The following is a 16,049-nucleotide window of genomic DNA, read 5'->3' as shown; positions in this document are numbered from 1 at the left end:
TTATGGACTTAATTAGCATTGCTAACTTACCATTTATGGTATTTTCCTTATGAAAGTGGTTATTTTCATTTTAAGGGTGTGAAGATTTTGGGGATCACCCAGAGTATAAATTGGTAGTTTTAAAAGAGCTATGGTCTTCCACATTGATCTTTTCCACCTCTGCAACTTTAATGAGAGTCTAATTCTATAAACATTGACAGCTCATTCAAATTAATTTAATACTTTCAGACCCTTCACTAAATCATAAGCCTGCCTCAAATTTTAGCTTTTTTTTTTACCCCCATCTGAATTATTCAGCCTTGCAAAATTTCTCATTTAGGAGCCTGGCTCCAAATGATCAAATGTCCTTTGTAATTTAGTCTAGTCATGGCATGTCTCAATTGTACACCCATCTTCTCCAAAATTCAGTTTTTTCAATCTGTTGTCATTCCCCATCTACTTCTAGTCAAACCTTTCAGCAAGTCATTGCAATTCCATCAGTAAATATTGGTCTTAAAAAGACAGATAGTCATTTGTATTTGATTTAATTACTGAAATTGACAATCACCTTCTATTCAACAGTTAAATAACTGAATAATTAAATTACAGTTATAAACAGTAACAAAGATTACTTATCATATAAGGACATAGCTTTGTGTTAGCAAAAAAGTAATTTTATGGTTACAACTTTCGATTGCTTTTCCAAAATTACTGAATGCAACATTACAATGATACTGTAAACAAAATAGACTCTAATCCAAAAACATTGTATCTCAACCAAATGAGTCTGACTTCTGTCCTGATGAAATGCAGGGCCAGGCACTCCAAATGAAGGACCTTTTCTACTTGGTCAAGTCTTCTTCTCAAGCAGTCCATCAGGATAGAGGATGACTTCCTTCCACTCCAGTTCTGTGGCTTAATAGGCGATGGAAAAGTCTTGTGGGTTCCATAGATTCTATCACATAGTGTTTATTTTAGAGTAGGGCTTCGCAACCTTTATGCTGTGGATCAATGCCATTAAGCAAGGGGTCCATGGACCCCTGGTTGAAACCCCCAGATTTAGAGGGTGGGTAGGCCATCAAGGAAGTTATATATTCCCTTCATTGTTCATTCTCAGTGTCAAGCAGTCAAAGTGTTTCCCATGAATTGGCAATGATTATAATGATACTACATTAGCAATGTCATTTCTAGCTCGTGTCTTCTTGCAGACTTCACTACACTGTACAAGACATTGGTGGGAATATTTTGTGTAGTTCTGGTCACCAGAAAACGGGAAGGATGTGATTGTGCTAGAGAGGGTGCAGAAAAGATTCACAAAGACATTTCTGGGACTGGAGGGCCTAAGTTATGATGAGAGACGAGATAGACTGGGGGCTGCTTTCCCTTGCAAAGGAGGCTGATGGGTGTCCTTATAAAGGTTTATAAAATGATGCTTGATAGCATAGGATTGTCAGTTTTTCCCCCAGGGTAGCAGAGCCTTAAACTATAAGGCATAAACTTAAAGTGGGGAGGAGGAAGATTTAAAGGAATCACAAGAGGCAAGATTTTCACACAGGAGAATGGGTATGTTGAATGAGCTGTCAGTAGTAGTGATGAAGGTAAATATTAGAAAATATTTGGACAGGTACATAGATAGGAAAGTTTTAGAGCACCATAGGTCAATTGCAGGCAAATAAAGCCAGCTCAGGAAGCCAACTTGTTTGGCATAAATTGGGTCATAATTCTTTCTTTATACTGAATGTTTAATCCTTTCAATTCATCAGTTGATTGTTCTCAATCAATTCAGGGCTCCAGAGGTTCTACGCGATCACCCAGTATGGTTTAGAGTGCTTTTCACACAATCCAGATGAAGCAGCACCATGGTACAAGTGCCAATGACCAAGTTCACTTCACACCTTTGTTTACAGAATGTGCAAAATAAATAAAGAGGCTATAAAAACAGTCTTGAACCCTACTGAGCACGAGTCATGTCTTAATACTGTGGATATTAGCTTGAATGAAGTTCTGACTTTGATTTGCTTGTCAATTGAGTTGTTCGGTTGTATTCAGGTAGCAGGTGATGCTATTTCTCTTGTTTTGACACATCTGGAGGTGTCCATGACTATCCTGTATGACAATGTTTTTCCTAGGGAGTTACATTAACTTTCAATGAATCATCCAAAAGTGGAAATATACCATGAACCTATCATAATTTACCTTTCGAGTCCTTGCACGTCAGTGTAATTAATTTTTAAACTCACAATTGCATGTCATGAATCTTTATAATTGTCATTGGTATGTAGGGCAGAAATGCAACCGAGCAGATTGCTATGATGGAGCAGGTTGAACAATACAACGCCAATGTACCAGTTGAGCAACGGATTACCACTTCCGTGGAAATTGAGAAGACAAGGGAAGAACTGTACCAGCTCTTCAGACATGGAGATGTGGTATGTTTTGTTCTAGAAATGCTTGAGTTCAAGTTTAATTGTCATTCAACCCTACACCTGAATACAGCCAAACAAAACAGGGTTCCTCCAGGCCCAGGCCACAACGCAAAGCACATATACTTGTGACAGCAGGAAAACATGCAGTCACAAAACAAATATAGTCAAGTCCCTAATGACATGGCCTGTAGAGTGATGGTGCATGGGATGTTGTCCTGGATCAGCTTGTTTTCCACCAAGCAAACACTAGAGGGCAGCACTGATGGAAAGGGGCCCCAACCCAGTACCATTTCCAGTGCAGAGGCGTCTGCTTTCTCCAACACCGTCTCTGGTGTGACCTCTCCAGGGAGGCTAAACAGATGACACCACAACAGGAGGGCCTGGTCCCTGCAACAGAGGTAACACTGCTTTCACTGCCACTCTCGCTAAAGAACCAGGCATACTGGATTCTAAATCAATGTCCTTCAGGGTCTTGCAATCACAATGAAAACATCCAAGACAATCATTTACGCCATTTGCTGGACTATGCACCGCCTCTGCACAACTACACAAAACGTCCAGGCAACACAAATAACAAACACAAGGACATTATGTTTACTAATTAAACCAACCTGTTTATTAACTTTAATAATGTTTGCACTTATACAAGATCACACTGCGTCACTATATCTTAAAGGTATTTCATGACTGCATGTATTTAAAGTGTTTATTTTTTGTGGAAAACCAAGCTCTTAATTACCAGGCTGGTAATGGCAGTAGAAGTTGTTTCAGACATCATACCTCATGGTAAGACATCTTACAGGAAAGAATTGTGTTATTCAGTCTGCCTACTCCATGCCTACCTAGTCCAATCTATCTGCACCAGGACCATACCTTTCAACCATGTACCTCTGCAAACTTCAAATCAAATCAGGTTTAATTATCATTCAAACCATGCATGGATTCAATCAAATGAGACAGCATTCTTCTGGAGCAAAGGTACATAACATAAGAGTGGTGATTGATAAGTTCATGGCCTAAGGTAGAAGGAGTCCATCTTAGAAAACCTATCACATTTATTTTTACTACGTTTACACACTTAGTCCAGTGGCTGTGGAGCATACGGATCCCTTCTTTGTAGAAGTTGATGTCTTGGACCTCCAGAGTGGTCCACAGCAGGGGTGATTGATAAGTTTGTGACCTAAGGTAGAAGATGATGAATTATTAACTTCAAGCTTTCTGCATTTTCACTCAAAGAGTTGAACTGCGCGTGCATGTAATGAGAGCTGTAAAACTCATCTTCCACTTTAGGCCACAAACTTTTCAATCACCCCTGCTGTGGACCACCTGGAGGTCCAAGACGCTCTCATTACATGCACGTGCAGTTCAACTCCTTGAGTCCATTTTTACCCTTGTGATTTTCTGTTAGATTTCTTATACTCCTAGTGCCACCTTTGATCCTGAATGCTTATGACTGATGTGTGCTTCTTTCTTTTTCTTTACCACACCTCAATATCCCTCAGTAACCAAAGTTCTCTAAAACTGTTTACCTTGCCATTTATTCTAACAGGAACATACAGATTCTGTACCTTCAATATTTCTCTATTGAAGGCCTCCCATTTATCAACCCATTTCTCCTTGTAGAAAACCTATCCCAATCCATGCCTGCCAGGTCACCTCTGATGCCATCAAAATGAGCTGCTGTCCAGTTTAGAACCTCAACCTGAAGACCAGTCCCATTCTTCACATCTACAAACTAAAGTTAATTATGATCACCACACCCAAAGTATCCCTCTCCACACACTTCTGTACGTGAACTGTCTCATTCCCCAAGGGGAGATATGGTATCATGCTCCTACTAGTTGAGACCTCCACGTATTGATTACGGAATCTTTCCTGAACACATTTGACAAACTAATTCATTCAGTATAGAATCCTAGTCAATGTGGAAAGTTAAATTCATCTACTATTACAATCTTACAATTCTTTCAACCAACTGCTGGCTCTACAAACTTGCTCTTCTAAATCCCACTGACTATTGGGAGGTCTAAAATACAGTCTCATTTACATGGCCATTCCTTTCCTATTCGTAGTTTCACCCATAATTTAACAGTAGACAAGCCTTCGATACGTCTTCTCTGAGCATTTCAATGACTTTTCCCCGATGAGTAATGCAACCCTTCCCCCACGATCATGTCCAAAACATCAGAACATTGAGCTATCAGTCCTAACCCTCCTGCAACCACTAATGGCTGCAACATCATAATTCCACGTGCTCCAAGTTTTAGTAAGGCATTTGACACGGTAGGCATTGAGAAAGTCATGTGGCATGGGATCCAGGGTAACTTGGCTGCATGGATTCAGAATTGCTTTGCCCACAGAAGGAACGTGTGGTAGTACATGGAGCATATTCTGCCGGGAGGTCAGTGACCAGTTGTGTTCTGCCGGAATCTGTTCTTGGACCCCTTCCTCTTGAATGAGGAAGTGGAAGGGCGGGTTAATTAATTTGCAGATGACATGAAAATTAGGGGTGGTGTGCATATTGTAAAAGGTTATTGACAGGATGCAGAGCTGGACTAAGAAGAGGCAGCTGGGGTTCAATCGAGAACAGTGTGAAGTGATTCACTTTGGAAGGTCGAAGTTGAAGGCAAAGTAACATGGTAGGATTCTTAGCAGTGTGAAGGAACAAAAGGATCTTCGGGTCCACGTCCATAGATCCCTCACAAGTTGCCGTGCAAGTTGATAAGGTAGTTAAGAAGGCGTATGGGTTGTTGACAAGTTGACGCCAATAAGTAGCAACTCATATGTGGCTCCAAAGAGAATCATCAAATATTCCCTTTTAGCATTACTGCTGATGAAATCCACAGTAAGAGCCATGGGTACTGCAGTAAGTAACATCATTTTAAGATGTTTAAAAATCTGTCGGTCCTCAAAAGTAAGCAGAACCAGGTCACAAGTGCAGTTCCCCTTTATGCAAGCAGAAGTGCACGAGACATTCTGGGTTCCAGGTACGATTGAAACAGGGGCCTCGGACCCCCACCTCCAACTATCCTGCTGGGAAATGTAGTCTCTGGAAAACAAAACTGAAGACCTCAGAGCAAGATTGTAGTGACAGAGGGACATTGGGGACTGCTGTATACCTTGCATCATGGAAACATGGCTCACCCCTAATATTGCCAATCATCTGGCGAGAGTGTTGATTGTCAGTGAGAAGATGTTTTTTTCCGATCTATCTGATGATGATACTTTTTCCCCAGAGCAACACTTTGTGTAGATGTGCTCAATGGTCGGGGTGGGAAGGGTTTTACCCATGAGGAACTGGGCCATACCCACTACTTTTTGTAGGATTTTCCATTCAAGGACATTGGTGTTTCCACACCAGGCTGTGATGCAGTCAGTCAATATACTCGCCACTACACATCTATAGTAGTTTGTCAAAGTTTTAGATGCCTTCAAAATCTTCACAAACTCCTAAGGAAGTAGAGGCACTGCCATGCTTTATTGGTAATTGCACATATGTGGTGCGCCCAGGACAGGTCCTGTGGAATAATAACACCTAGGAACTTAAAGTTGCTGACCCTCTCCACCTCTGATCCTCCGATGAGGACTGGCTCATGGACCTCTGGTTTCCTCCTCCTGAAGTCTATAATCAGCTGTTTGGTCTTGCTCACATTGGGTAAATGATTGTTATTATGACACCACTCAGCCAAATTTTCAATCTCCCTCCTATATGCTGATTTGTCATCACCTTTGATTCAGCAAATATGCAGAGGCCTTGAAGAAAGTACAAAAGTCAATGTCAATCAGGCCTTTTAATATCCAGAATACTGATAGATTAAAGACAGTGTGTAAAGTGCATGATTTACAAAGGATTTTCTGGTTGTTAATGAACTAAAGCTTATCACTTCATGGCAAATGTGCAGCACTAAGTAAAAGGTATAACAGGAAAAAATCAGAATGTTATTAAAAGTTGCAGAATAACATCTTTAGATAAAAGATTTAACTCCAGAAGTTATTAATAATGCATTGCAAGGAGGAGTATATAATGTTCAGACTTCAAAGGAGGGTTGTTAATGGTTTTCTAATCTTACAATGGAATGCTAGAAGCCTGTTAGCTATTAGTCAAAGTTTAAGAAATTTATTAAAGATTTACCAAATAAACCCGATGTTATATGTGTACAGGAAACCTAGTTGAAATCTTGTCCAAGTTTTAAGATACAGGATTATGTTTATTAAGATGCAATTGGAAAATGGGCTATGGAGGAGTGGCTAATTTTGTCAAAAGTGTGATAGCACACACAGAGTTTTGGAGATTGGAGTTGTTTATGAGTCAGTTGTGGTTCAAATTTGAGGAAAGAATAATAAAGTACAGATAATAAATTTTATAACCATTGTGAAAGATTAACACCTGATACATTAAGAAGTGTGGGGGAAATGGGAAAAGTGAGGTTTTATAGTGGGGATTTCAATGCTCATAGTACAATGTGGATTGTAGTGACACAAATGTGAATGGGACAGTGGTTAAAGAAAAGTGTTTGTTGTGCTTGAATTATGAAAGGAGTATAAAGATAAATCTATTTAACACTGTTTTTGTTTTAGATCTTATGCAGGTATCTAAGGATATAAAAAGTGTGTGTAACTGGAAAATGTATAATGATAAAACAGTGGGGTGTGACCATTTCCTCATTATCTGTACAATAGGTATAGATCTGTATCAGAGGAAAGGTTCTGATATCCTCAGACAGAATTTTAAAAAGGCAACTTGGGATGCATTTGATGAGTTATGTGAAAGTAGATTTCCTGATCATTTGGTTTTGGAGGATATCGAATTGAGTAATAATACCCTGTACTCGACTCAGTAGTGCAGAAATCTATTCCCAGATTGATGGGAGGTAATAAAAGGAAAGCTGTTCCCTGGTGGACAGATCAATGTACAACTGCTGCGAGGGAGCAGATTTAAACATTTAGGAAAGTTAGACAGTGTTTACTCCTGTTCATCTTTCATACAATATTAAAGAGAATTGCTAGTAGAAATAGGTGAAGCACCTTTCCATCAGTGATTCCCAACAGTGGTGGTACCACCCTCTCCAAGGGGGCAATTATGTGTCCTGATGGAGTGTTAGGGGAAATAGAAGTCGTCTGGGGGAAGTTCAAGATTCTTGGGGAGGGGCGATAAGCATGACCCTATTTTGAGGCATGAGACCTAATTGACCGTGTCAACTCACTGCCATCGTCAACCTCTGATTGGCATTCCCAGTTGTGTTAATTTTTAATTTTAATTTAGCACCATTAATGATGGATAAATGTGTAAAGCACAATCTCTATGAGTCTGAAGGCTGTGAAGCCTCGAATTCTCATCCTGCTAAGAAACAGAAACTAAAGGAAGTGTGTCAATACGATGTTACAATCATGGAGTATGGTTTTATTCCTTTCCCATCAGATCAGCGACACCCCATATGTCTCATTTGTAATACTGTTCTGTCTAATGAAGCCATGAAACCATCAAGATTGCAGGAACACTTCCATACAAGACACCCTGAAAAGGCTATTTATGGTATTACTCAGTTCCAGAAGATGATAAAAGCATTTGAAAAGCATTTCATACTTAAGTCATTTGCCAAGAAAGCGAAAAATGACCTTGATAGTGGTCTCATTGCTTCTTATAACATTTCCAAAATGATAGCAAAGTGTTGAAAATCTCATATAATAGCTGAAAGATTAATAAAGCCTGCTGTATCAGAAGTGCTCACCACTGTCCTCAAATTTTAAAATCAATTCCTCTCAGTAATAACTTTGTAGCTCATCGTATTGATAAAGAGAGTTAAGACATTGAGTATTATCGATGCACAGAGCTACAAAAAACAGAATTTGGAATACAACTGGACGAGTCAGCTGTGTGAGAAAATGAGGCATTGCTAATGGCATATATATGGTTTATCAAAAATGGAAATGTTTATGAAGAGATTCTCTCCTGTAAGAATTTGAAAACAAATATCAACAGAGAATCAACCTATGATGAGCTCAAAATATATATTGAGAATAAAAGTATTCTGATTAGGAACGTGATTTCTTGTGCAACAGATGGAGCACCATATATGACAGGTTATCATGCTGGTTTAGTGGCATTCATTAAAAAAGAAATTCCAAGTCTGTTTGCAATCCATTGTGTGATTCATTGTCAACATCTCACAGCCAGAAACCTCATCAACTGCCTTGTTACAAGCATGACATTTTTAAGCATATCTGCAATTAACAAATTAAAACTCATCCATTAAATAGTAGAATATTTCACCAGTTATGGCAAGATAACGAAGAGTTTGAACACTTGCTTCTTCACACTGAAGTGCGCTGGCTGTCAAAAGGCTGCTGCTTAAAACATTTCTTTGATCTTTTTGACACTGGTTGAGTTTTTACTCAAAGTCAACAAGAACTTGGGAAACAAGATTAACTTCCACGTAGAGATGTCGCACGCCAAGCTGATCTGTACAACAAAATGAACATTCGAAGTAGGAAACTGTAGGGTGAGAATTTTAATTTAATCCAGGCAGAATGTACAGTGTCCACTTTTATCAGAAAATTGGAAATATATAAACAATGTTCTGACAGTTTCTCTGCATGGAAAGTATGGCACTCTCTTTCACAGATGGTGATTTGTAAAGGTACTGCTTACACCTACAGTCACTGAAGAAGGATTTTCAGAATCGATTTAAGGATTTGAACAATCTGGAAATTCACTGACTGGGTAGTTAACCCATTTCTTTGCAAGGTGGAAGAACAGAAAAAGAGCTTGCAAGAAGAAATTAACAAAACTCAGAATGGTAATGAAGCAAAAATGCTTTCCAAAAATATCAGCTTTTGTGGTATGTGGTTACACTGTCATATGAGGTTTCCTGGTCTTTGGAGAAGAGCCAAACTGCCCTTCATTGCATTTCCATCCTCCGACCTTGTTGAAAGAGAGTTTAGTGCAGTGAAACACATTCTTACAAATGCAGAAACCACTTGGACATCGTTACAAATGGGAACTTAAGGGTTGTGCTGGCACAACTTGAACCAGATATTTCAACACTTGCTAAAAACAATCAAGCTTAAGGATCACATTGATATTGAAGCTGCTGTACAGTGCACAGATACTATGTAAGCTAAGCTTAAAGAAAATTAAAAATTTAAAGCAGAATCATTTTTCTTACGTTAGCATATAGTAAGCATGCTTGTACACTATGCGGACTGGAAAGGATATTGTGCCTAACTGGGTCGTTAGCAAGTATGAAAGTGTTTCACGGGGACGTTGGCAAATATGAAGATGTTTTAGGGGGACGTTGGCAAGTATGAATGCGTTTTAAGTGGATGTTGGCAAGTATAAAAGCGTTTTAGAGGGACGTTGGCAAGTATGAAAGCGTTTTAGGGGGACATTGGCAAGTATGAACGTGTTTTAGGGGGACGTTGGCAAGTATGAAAGCGTTTTAGGGGGACGTTGGCAAGTATGAAAGCGTTTTAAGGGGACGTTGGCAAGTATGAAAGCGTTTTAGAGGGACGTTGGTAAGTATGAAAGCGTTTTAAGGGGACGTTGGCAAGTATGAAAGCATTTTAGGGGGACGTTGGCAACAATGGAAGCATTTTAGGAGGACGTTGGCAAGTAAGAAAGCGTTTTAGAGCGACATTGGCAAGAATGAACGCGTTTTAGAGGGACGTTGGCAAGCATGAACGCGTTTTAGAGGGACGTTGGCAAGCATGAACGCGTTTTAGGGGGACGTTGGCAAGAATTAAAGTGTTTTAGGGGGACGTTGGCAAGTATGAAAGCGTTTTAGGGGGACGTTGGCAAGTATGAAAGCGTTTTAGGGGGACGTTGGCAACTATGGAAGCATTTTAGGAGGACGTTGGCAAGTAAGAAAGCGTTTTAGAGCGACATTGGCAAGAATGAACGCGTTTTAGAGGGACGTTGGCAAGCATGAACGCGTTTTAGAGGGACGTTGGCAAGCATGAACGCGTTTTAGGGGGACGTTGGCAAGAATTAAAGTGTTTTAGGGGGACGTTGGCAAGTATGAACGCGTTTTAGAGGGGCGTTGGGAAGTATGAAGGTGTTTTAGGGGGACTTTGGCAAGGATGAAAGCGTTTCAGGGGGACGTTGGCAAGTATGAAAGCGTTTCAGGGGGACGTTGGCAAGTATGAAAGCGTTTTAGGGGGACGTTGGCAAGTATGAAAGCGTTTCAGAGGGACGTTGGCAACTATGAAAGTGTTTTAGGGGGACGTTGGCAAGTATGAAAGTCTTAGGGGGACGTTGGCAAGTATGAAGATGTTTTATGGGGATGTTGGCAAGTATGAAAGCGTTTTAGGGGGACGTTGGCAAGTATGAAAGCGTCTTAGAGGGACGTTGGCAAGTATGAAAGCGTTTTAAGGGGACGTTGGCAAGCATGAACGCGTTTTAGAGGGACGTTGGCAAGCATGAACGCGTTTTAGGGGGACGTTGGCAAGAATTAAAGTGTTTTAGGGGGACGTTGGCAAGTATGAACGCGTTTTAGAGGGGCGTTGGGAAGTATGAAGGTGTTTTAGGGGGACTTTGGCAAGGATGAAAGCGTTTCAGGGGGACGTTGGCAAGTATGAAAGCGTTTCAGGGGGACGTTGGCAAGTATGAAAGCGTTTTAGGGGGACGTTGGCAAGTATGAAAGCGTTTCAGAGGGACGTTGGCAACTATGAAAGTGTTTTAGGGGGACGTTGGCAAGTATGAAAGTCTTAGGGGGACGTTGGCAAGTATGAAGATGTTTTATGGGGATGTTGGCAAGTATGAAAGCGTTTTAGGGGGACGTTGGCAAGTATGAAAGCGTCTTAGAGGGACGTTGGCAAGTATGAAAGCGTTTTAAGGGGACGTTGGCAAGTATGAAAGCGTTTTAGGGGGACGTTGGCAAGTATGAAAGCGTTTTAGGGGGACGTTGGCAAGTATGAAAGCGTCTTAGAGGGACGTTGGCAAGTATGAAAGCGTTTTAGGGGGACGTTGGCAAGTATGGAAGCGATTTAGGAGGACGTTGGCAAGTAAGAAAGCGTCTTAGAGGGACGTTGGCAAGTATGAAAGCGATTTAGGAGGACGTTGGCAAGTATGACAGCATTTTAGAGGGGCGTTGGCAAGTATGAAAGCGTTTTGGAGGCGCGTTGCAAGTATGAAAGCGTTTTAGAGTGACATTGGCAAGAATGAACGCATTTTAGAGGGACGTTGGCAAGCATGAACGCGTTTTAGAGGGACGTTGGCAAGTATGAAAGCGTTTTAAGGGGACGTTGGCAAGTATGAAAGCGTTTTAGGGGGACGTTGGCAAGTATGAAAGCGTCTTAGAGGGACGTTGGCAAGTATGAAAGCGTTTTATGGGGACGTTGGCAAGTATGGAAGCGATTTAGGGGGACGTTGGCAAATAAGAAAGCGTCTTACAGGAACGTTGGCAAGTATGAAAGCGATTTAGGAGGACGTTGGCAAGTATGACAGCATTTTAGAGGGGCGTTGGCAAGTATGAAAGCGTTTTGGAGGCGCGTTGCAAGTATGAAAGCGTTTTAGAGTGACATTGGCAAGAATGAACGCATTTTAGAGGGACGTTGGCAAGCATGAACGCGTTTTAGAGGGGCGTTGGCAAGAATTAAAGTGTTTTAGGGGGACTTTGCCAAGTATGAAAGCGTTTCAGGGGGACGTTGGCAAGTATGAAAGCGTTTCAGGGGGACGTTGGCAAGTATGAAAGCGTTTTAGGGGGACGTTGGCAAGTATGAAAGCGTTTCAGAGGGACGTTGGCAACTATGAAAGTGTTTTAGGGGGACGTTGGCAAGTATGAAAGTCTTAGGGGGACGTTGGCAAGTATGAAAGCGTTTTAGTGGGACGTTGGTAAGTATAAAAGCGTTTTAGAAGGACGTTGGCAAGTATGAAAGTTTCACGGGGACGTTGGCAAATATGAAGATGTTTTATGGGGACGTTGGCAAGTATGAATGCGTTTTAGTGGGGAGTTGGCAAGTATGAAAGCGTTTTAAGTGGATGTTGGCAAGTATAAAAGCGTTTTAGAGGGACGTTGGCAAGTATGAAAGCGTTTTAGGGGGACATTGGCAAGTATGAATGTGTTTTAGGGGGACGTTGGCAAGTATGAAAGTGTCTTAAGGGGACGTTGGCAAGTATGAAGATGTTTTATGGGGACGTTGGCAAGTATGAAAGCGTTTTAGGGGGACGTTGGCAAGTATGAAAGCTTCTTAGAGGGACGTTGGCAAGTATGAAAGCGTTTTAAGGGGACGTTGGCAAGTATGAAAGCGTTTTAGGAGGACGTTGGCAAGTAAGAAAGCGTCTTAGAGGGACGTTGGCAAGTATGAAAGCGTTTTGGAGGCGCGTTGCAAGTATGAAAGCGTTTTAGAGCGACATTGGCAAGAATGAACGCGTTTTAGAGGGACGCTGGCAAGCATGAACGCGTTTTAGAGGGATGTTGGCAAGCATGAACGCGTTTTAGGGGGACGTTGGCAAGAATTAAAGTGTTTTAGGGGGACGTTGGCAAGTATGAACGCGTTTTAGAGGGGCGTTGGGAAGTATGAAGGTGTTTTACGGGGACTTTGGCAAGTATGAAAGCGTTTCAGGGGGACGTTGGCAAGTATGAAAGCGTTTTAGGGGGACGTTGGCAAGTATGAAAGCGTTTCAGGGGGACGTTGGCAAGTATGGAAGCATTTTAGGAGGACGTTGGCAAGTAAGAAAGCGTCTTAGAGGGAGGTTGGCAAGTATGAAAGCGATTTAGGAGGACGTTGGCAAGTATGAAAGCGTTTTAGAATGACGTTGGTAAGTATGAAAGCGATTTAGGGGACATTGGCAAGTATGAAGGCGTTTTAGAGGGACGCTGGCAAGTATGAAAGCGTTTTAGGGGGACGTTGGCAAGTATGAAGATGTTTTACGGGGACGTTGGCAAGTATGAAGATGTTTTACGGGGACGTTGGCAAGTATGAAAGCGTTTTAGGGGGACGTTGGCAAGTCTGAATGTGTTTTAGGGGGACGTTGGCAAGTATGAAGATGTTTTGGGGGGACGGCAAGAATCAAAGCGTTTTAGAGGGGCATTGGCAAGTATGATAGAGGGACGTTGGCAAGTATGAAAGCGTTTTAAGGGGACGTTGGCAAGTATGAAAGCGTTTTAGGGGGACGTTGGCAAGAATGAAAGCGATTTAGGAGGACGTTGGCAAGTATGACAGCGTTTTAGGGGGACATTGGCAAGTATGAACGTGTTTTAGGGGGACGTTGGCAAGTATGAAAGTGTCTTAAGTGGACGTTGGCAAGTAGGAAGATGTTTTATGGGGATGTTGGCAAGTATGAAAGCGTTTTAGGGGGACGTTGGCAAGTATGAAAGCGTCTTAGAGGGACGTTGGCAAGTATGAAAGCGTTTTAGGGGTACGTTGGCAAGTATGAAAGCGTTTTAGGGGGACTTTGGCAAGTATGAATATGTTTTAGGGGGACGTTGGCAAGAATGAAAGCGATTTAGGAGGACGTTGGCAAGTATGACAGCGTTTTAGAGGGGCGTTGGCAAGTACGAAAGCGTTTTGGAGGCGCGTTGCAAGTATGAAAGCGTTTTAGAGGGACATTGGCAAGAATGAACGCATTTTAGAGGGACGTTGGCAAGCATGAACGCGTTTTAGAGGGACGTTGGCAAGCATGAACGCATTTTAGGGGGATGTTGGCAAGAATGAAAGTTTTAGGGGGATGTTGGCAAGTATGAACGCGTTTTAGGGGGACGTTGGCAAGTATGAAAGTGTTTCAGGGGGACGTTGGCAACTATGAAAGTGTTTTAGGGGGACGTTGGCAAGTATGAAAGTGTTTCACGGGGACGTTGGCAAGTATGAATATGTCTTAGGGGGACGTTGGCAAGTATGAAAGCGTTTCAGAGGGACGTTGGCAACTATGAAAGTGTTTTAGGGGGACGTTGGCAAGTATGAAAGCGATTTAGGGTGACGTTGGTAAGTATGAAAGCGTTTTAGAAGGACGTTGGTAAGTATGAAAGCGATTTAGGGGGACGTTGGCGAGTATGAAAGCGTTTTAGAAGGACGTTGGCAAGTATGAAAGTGTTTTACGGGGACGTTGGCAAGTATGAAAGTGTATTAGGGGGACGTTGGCAAGTATGAATGCGTTTTAGGGGGACATTGGCAAGTATGAAAGCGTCTTAGAGGGACGCTGACAAGTATGAAAGCGTTTTAGGGGGACGCTGACAAGTATGGAAGCATTTTAGGAGGACGTTGGCAAGTAAGAAAGCGTCTTAGAGGGAGGTTGGCAAGTATGAAAGCGATTTAGGGGACATTGGCAAGTATGAAAGCGTTTTAGGGGGACGTTGGCAAGTATGAAAGCGTTTTAGGGGGACGTTGGCAAGAATGAAAGCGATTTAGGAGGACGTTGGCAAGTATGACAGCATTTTAGAGGGGCGTTGGCAAGTATGACAGCGTTTTAGTGGGGAGTTGGCAAGTATGAAAGTGTATTAGGGGGACATTGGCAAGTATGAAAGTGTCTTAAGGGGACGTTGGCAAGTATGAAGATGTTTTATGGGGACGTTGGCAAGTATGAAAGCGTTTTAGGGGGATGTTGGCAGGTATGAAAGCGTCTTAGAGGGACGTTGGCAAGTATGAAAGCGATTTAGGAGGACGTTGGCAAGTAAGAAAGCGTCTTAGAGGGACGTTGGCAAGTATGAAAGCGATTTAGGAGGACGTTGGCAAGTATGACAGCATTTTACAGGGGCGTTGGCAAGTATGAAAGCGTTTTGGAGGCGCGTTGCAAGTATGAAAGCGTTTTAGAGTGACATTGGCAAGAATGAACGCATTTTAGAGGGACGTTGGCAAGCATGAACGCGTTTTAGAGGGACGTTGGCAAGTATGAAAGCGTTTTAAGGGGACGTTGGCAAGTATGAAAGCGTTTTAGGGGGACGTTGGTTAGTATGAAAGCGTCTTAGAGGGACGTTGGCAAGTATGAAAGCGTTTTAGGGGGACGTTGGCAAGTATGGAAGCGATTTAGGGGGACGTTGGCAAATAAGAAAGCGTCTTAGAGGGACGTTGGCAAGTATGAAAGCGATTTAGGAGGACGTTGGCAAGTATGACAGCATTTTAGAGGGGCGTTGGCAAGTATGAAAGCGTTTTGGAGGCGCGTTGCAAGTATGAAAGCGTTTTAGAGTGACATTGGCAAGAATGAACGCATTTTAGAGGGACGTTGGCAAGCATGAAAGCGTTTTAGGGGTACGTTGGCAAGTATGAAAGCGTTTTAGGGGGACTTTGGCAAGTATGAATATGTTTTAGGGGGACGTTGGCAAGAATGAAAGCGATTTAGGAGGACGTTGGCAAGTATGACAGCGTTTTAGAGGGGCGTTGGCAAGTACGAAAGCGTTTTGGAGGCGCGTTGCAAGTATGAAAGCGTTTTAGAGGGACGTTGGCAAGCATGAACGCATTTTAGGGGGATGTTGGCAAGCATGAACGCATTTTAGGGGGATGTTGGCAAGAATGAAAGTTTTAGGGGGATGTTGGCAAGTATGAACGCGTTTTAGGGGGACGTTGGCAAGTATGAAAGTGTTTCAGGGGGACGTTGGCAACTATGAAAGTGTTTTAGGGGGACGTTGGCAAGTATGAAAGTGTTTCACGGGGACGTTGGCAAGTATGAATATGTCTTAGGGGGACGTTGGCAAGTATGAAAGCGTTTCAGAG

The 16,049-nt window shown here is 42.2% G+C and overlaps 1 protein-coding gene across 11 annotated transcripts in view; it reads left to right on the top strand.

The window, feature by feature from the left end:
- khk (ketohexokinase) overlaps positions 1 to 16,049 on the top strand; it is a 111,885-nt gene that overhangs the window by 29,918 nt on the left and 65,918 nt on the right. For 10 of the 11 annotated variants that reach the window (XM_059964676.1, XM_059964669.1, XM_059964667.1 and 7 more), the window contains one exon: positions 2,262 to 2,408. In XM_059964676.1, the coding sequence (XP_059820659.1) occupies positions 2,262 to 2,408 (147 nt within the window). Of the gene's footprint in view, positions 1 to 2,261; positions 2,409 to 7,824; positions 9,687 to 16,049 lie in introns of those variants that run through there. The other variant, XM_059964678.1, reaches the window with a different exon arrangement.

This window comes from Hypanus sabinus, chromosome 3, assembly GCF_030144855.1.
Source record: "Hypanus sabinus isolate sHypSab1 chromosome 3, sHypSab1.hap1, whole genome shotgun sequence".
Lineage (NCBI taxonomy): Eukaryota > Metazoa > Chordata > Chondrichthyes > Myliobatiformes > Dasyatidae > Hypanus > Hypanus sabinus.
Note: the sequence above shows the minus strand (reverse complement) of the source record. Positions and strands in the feature narration are given on the sequence as shown.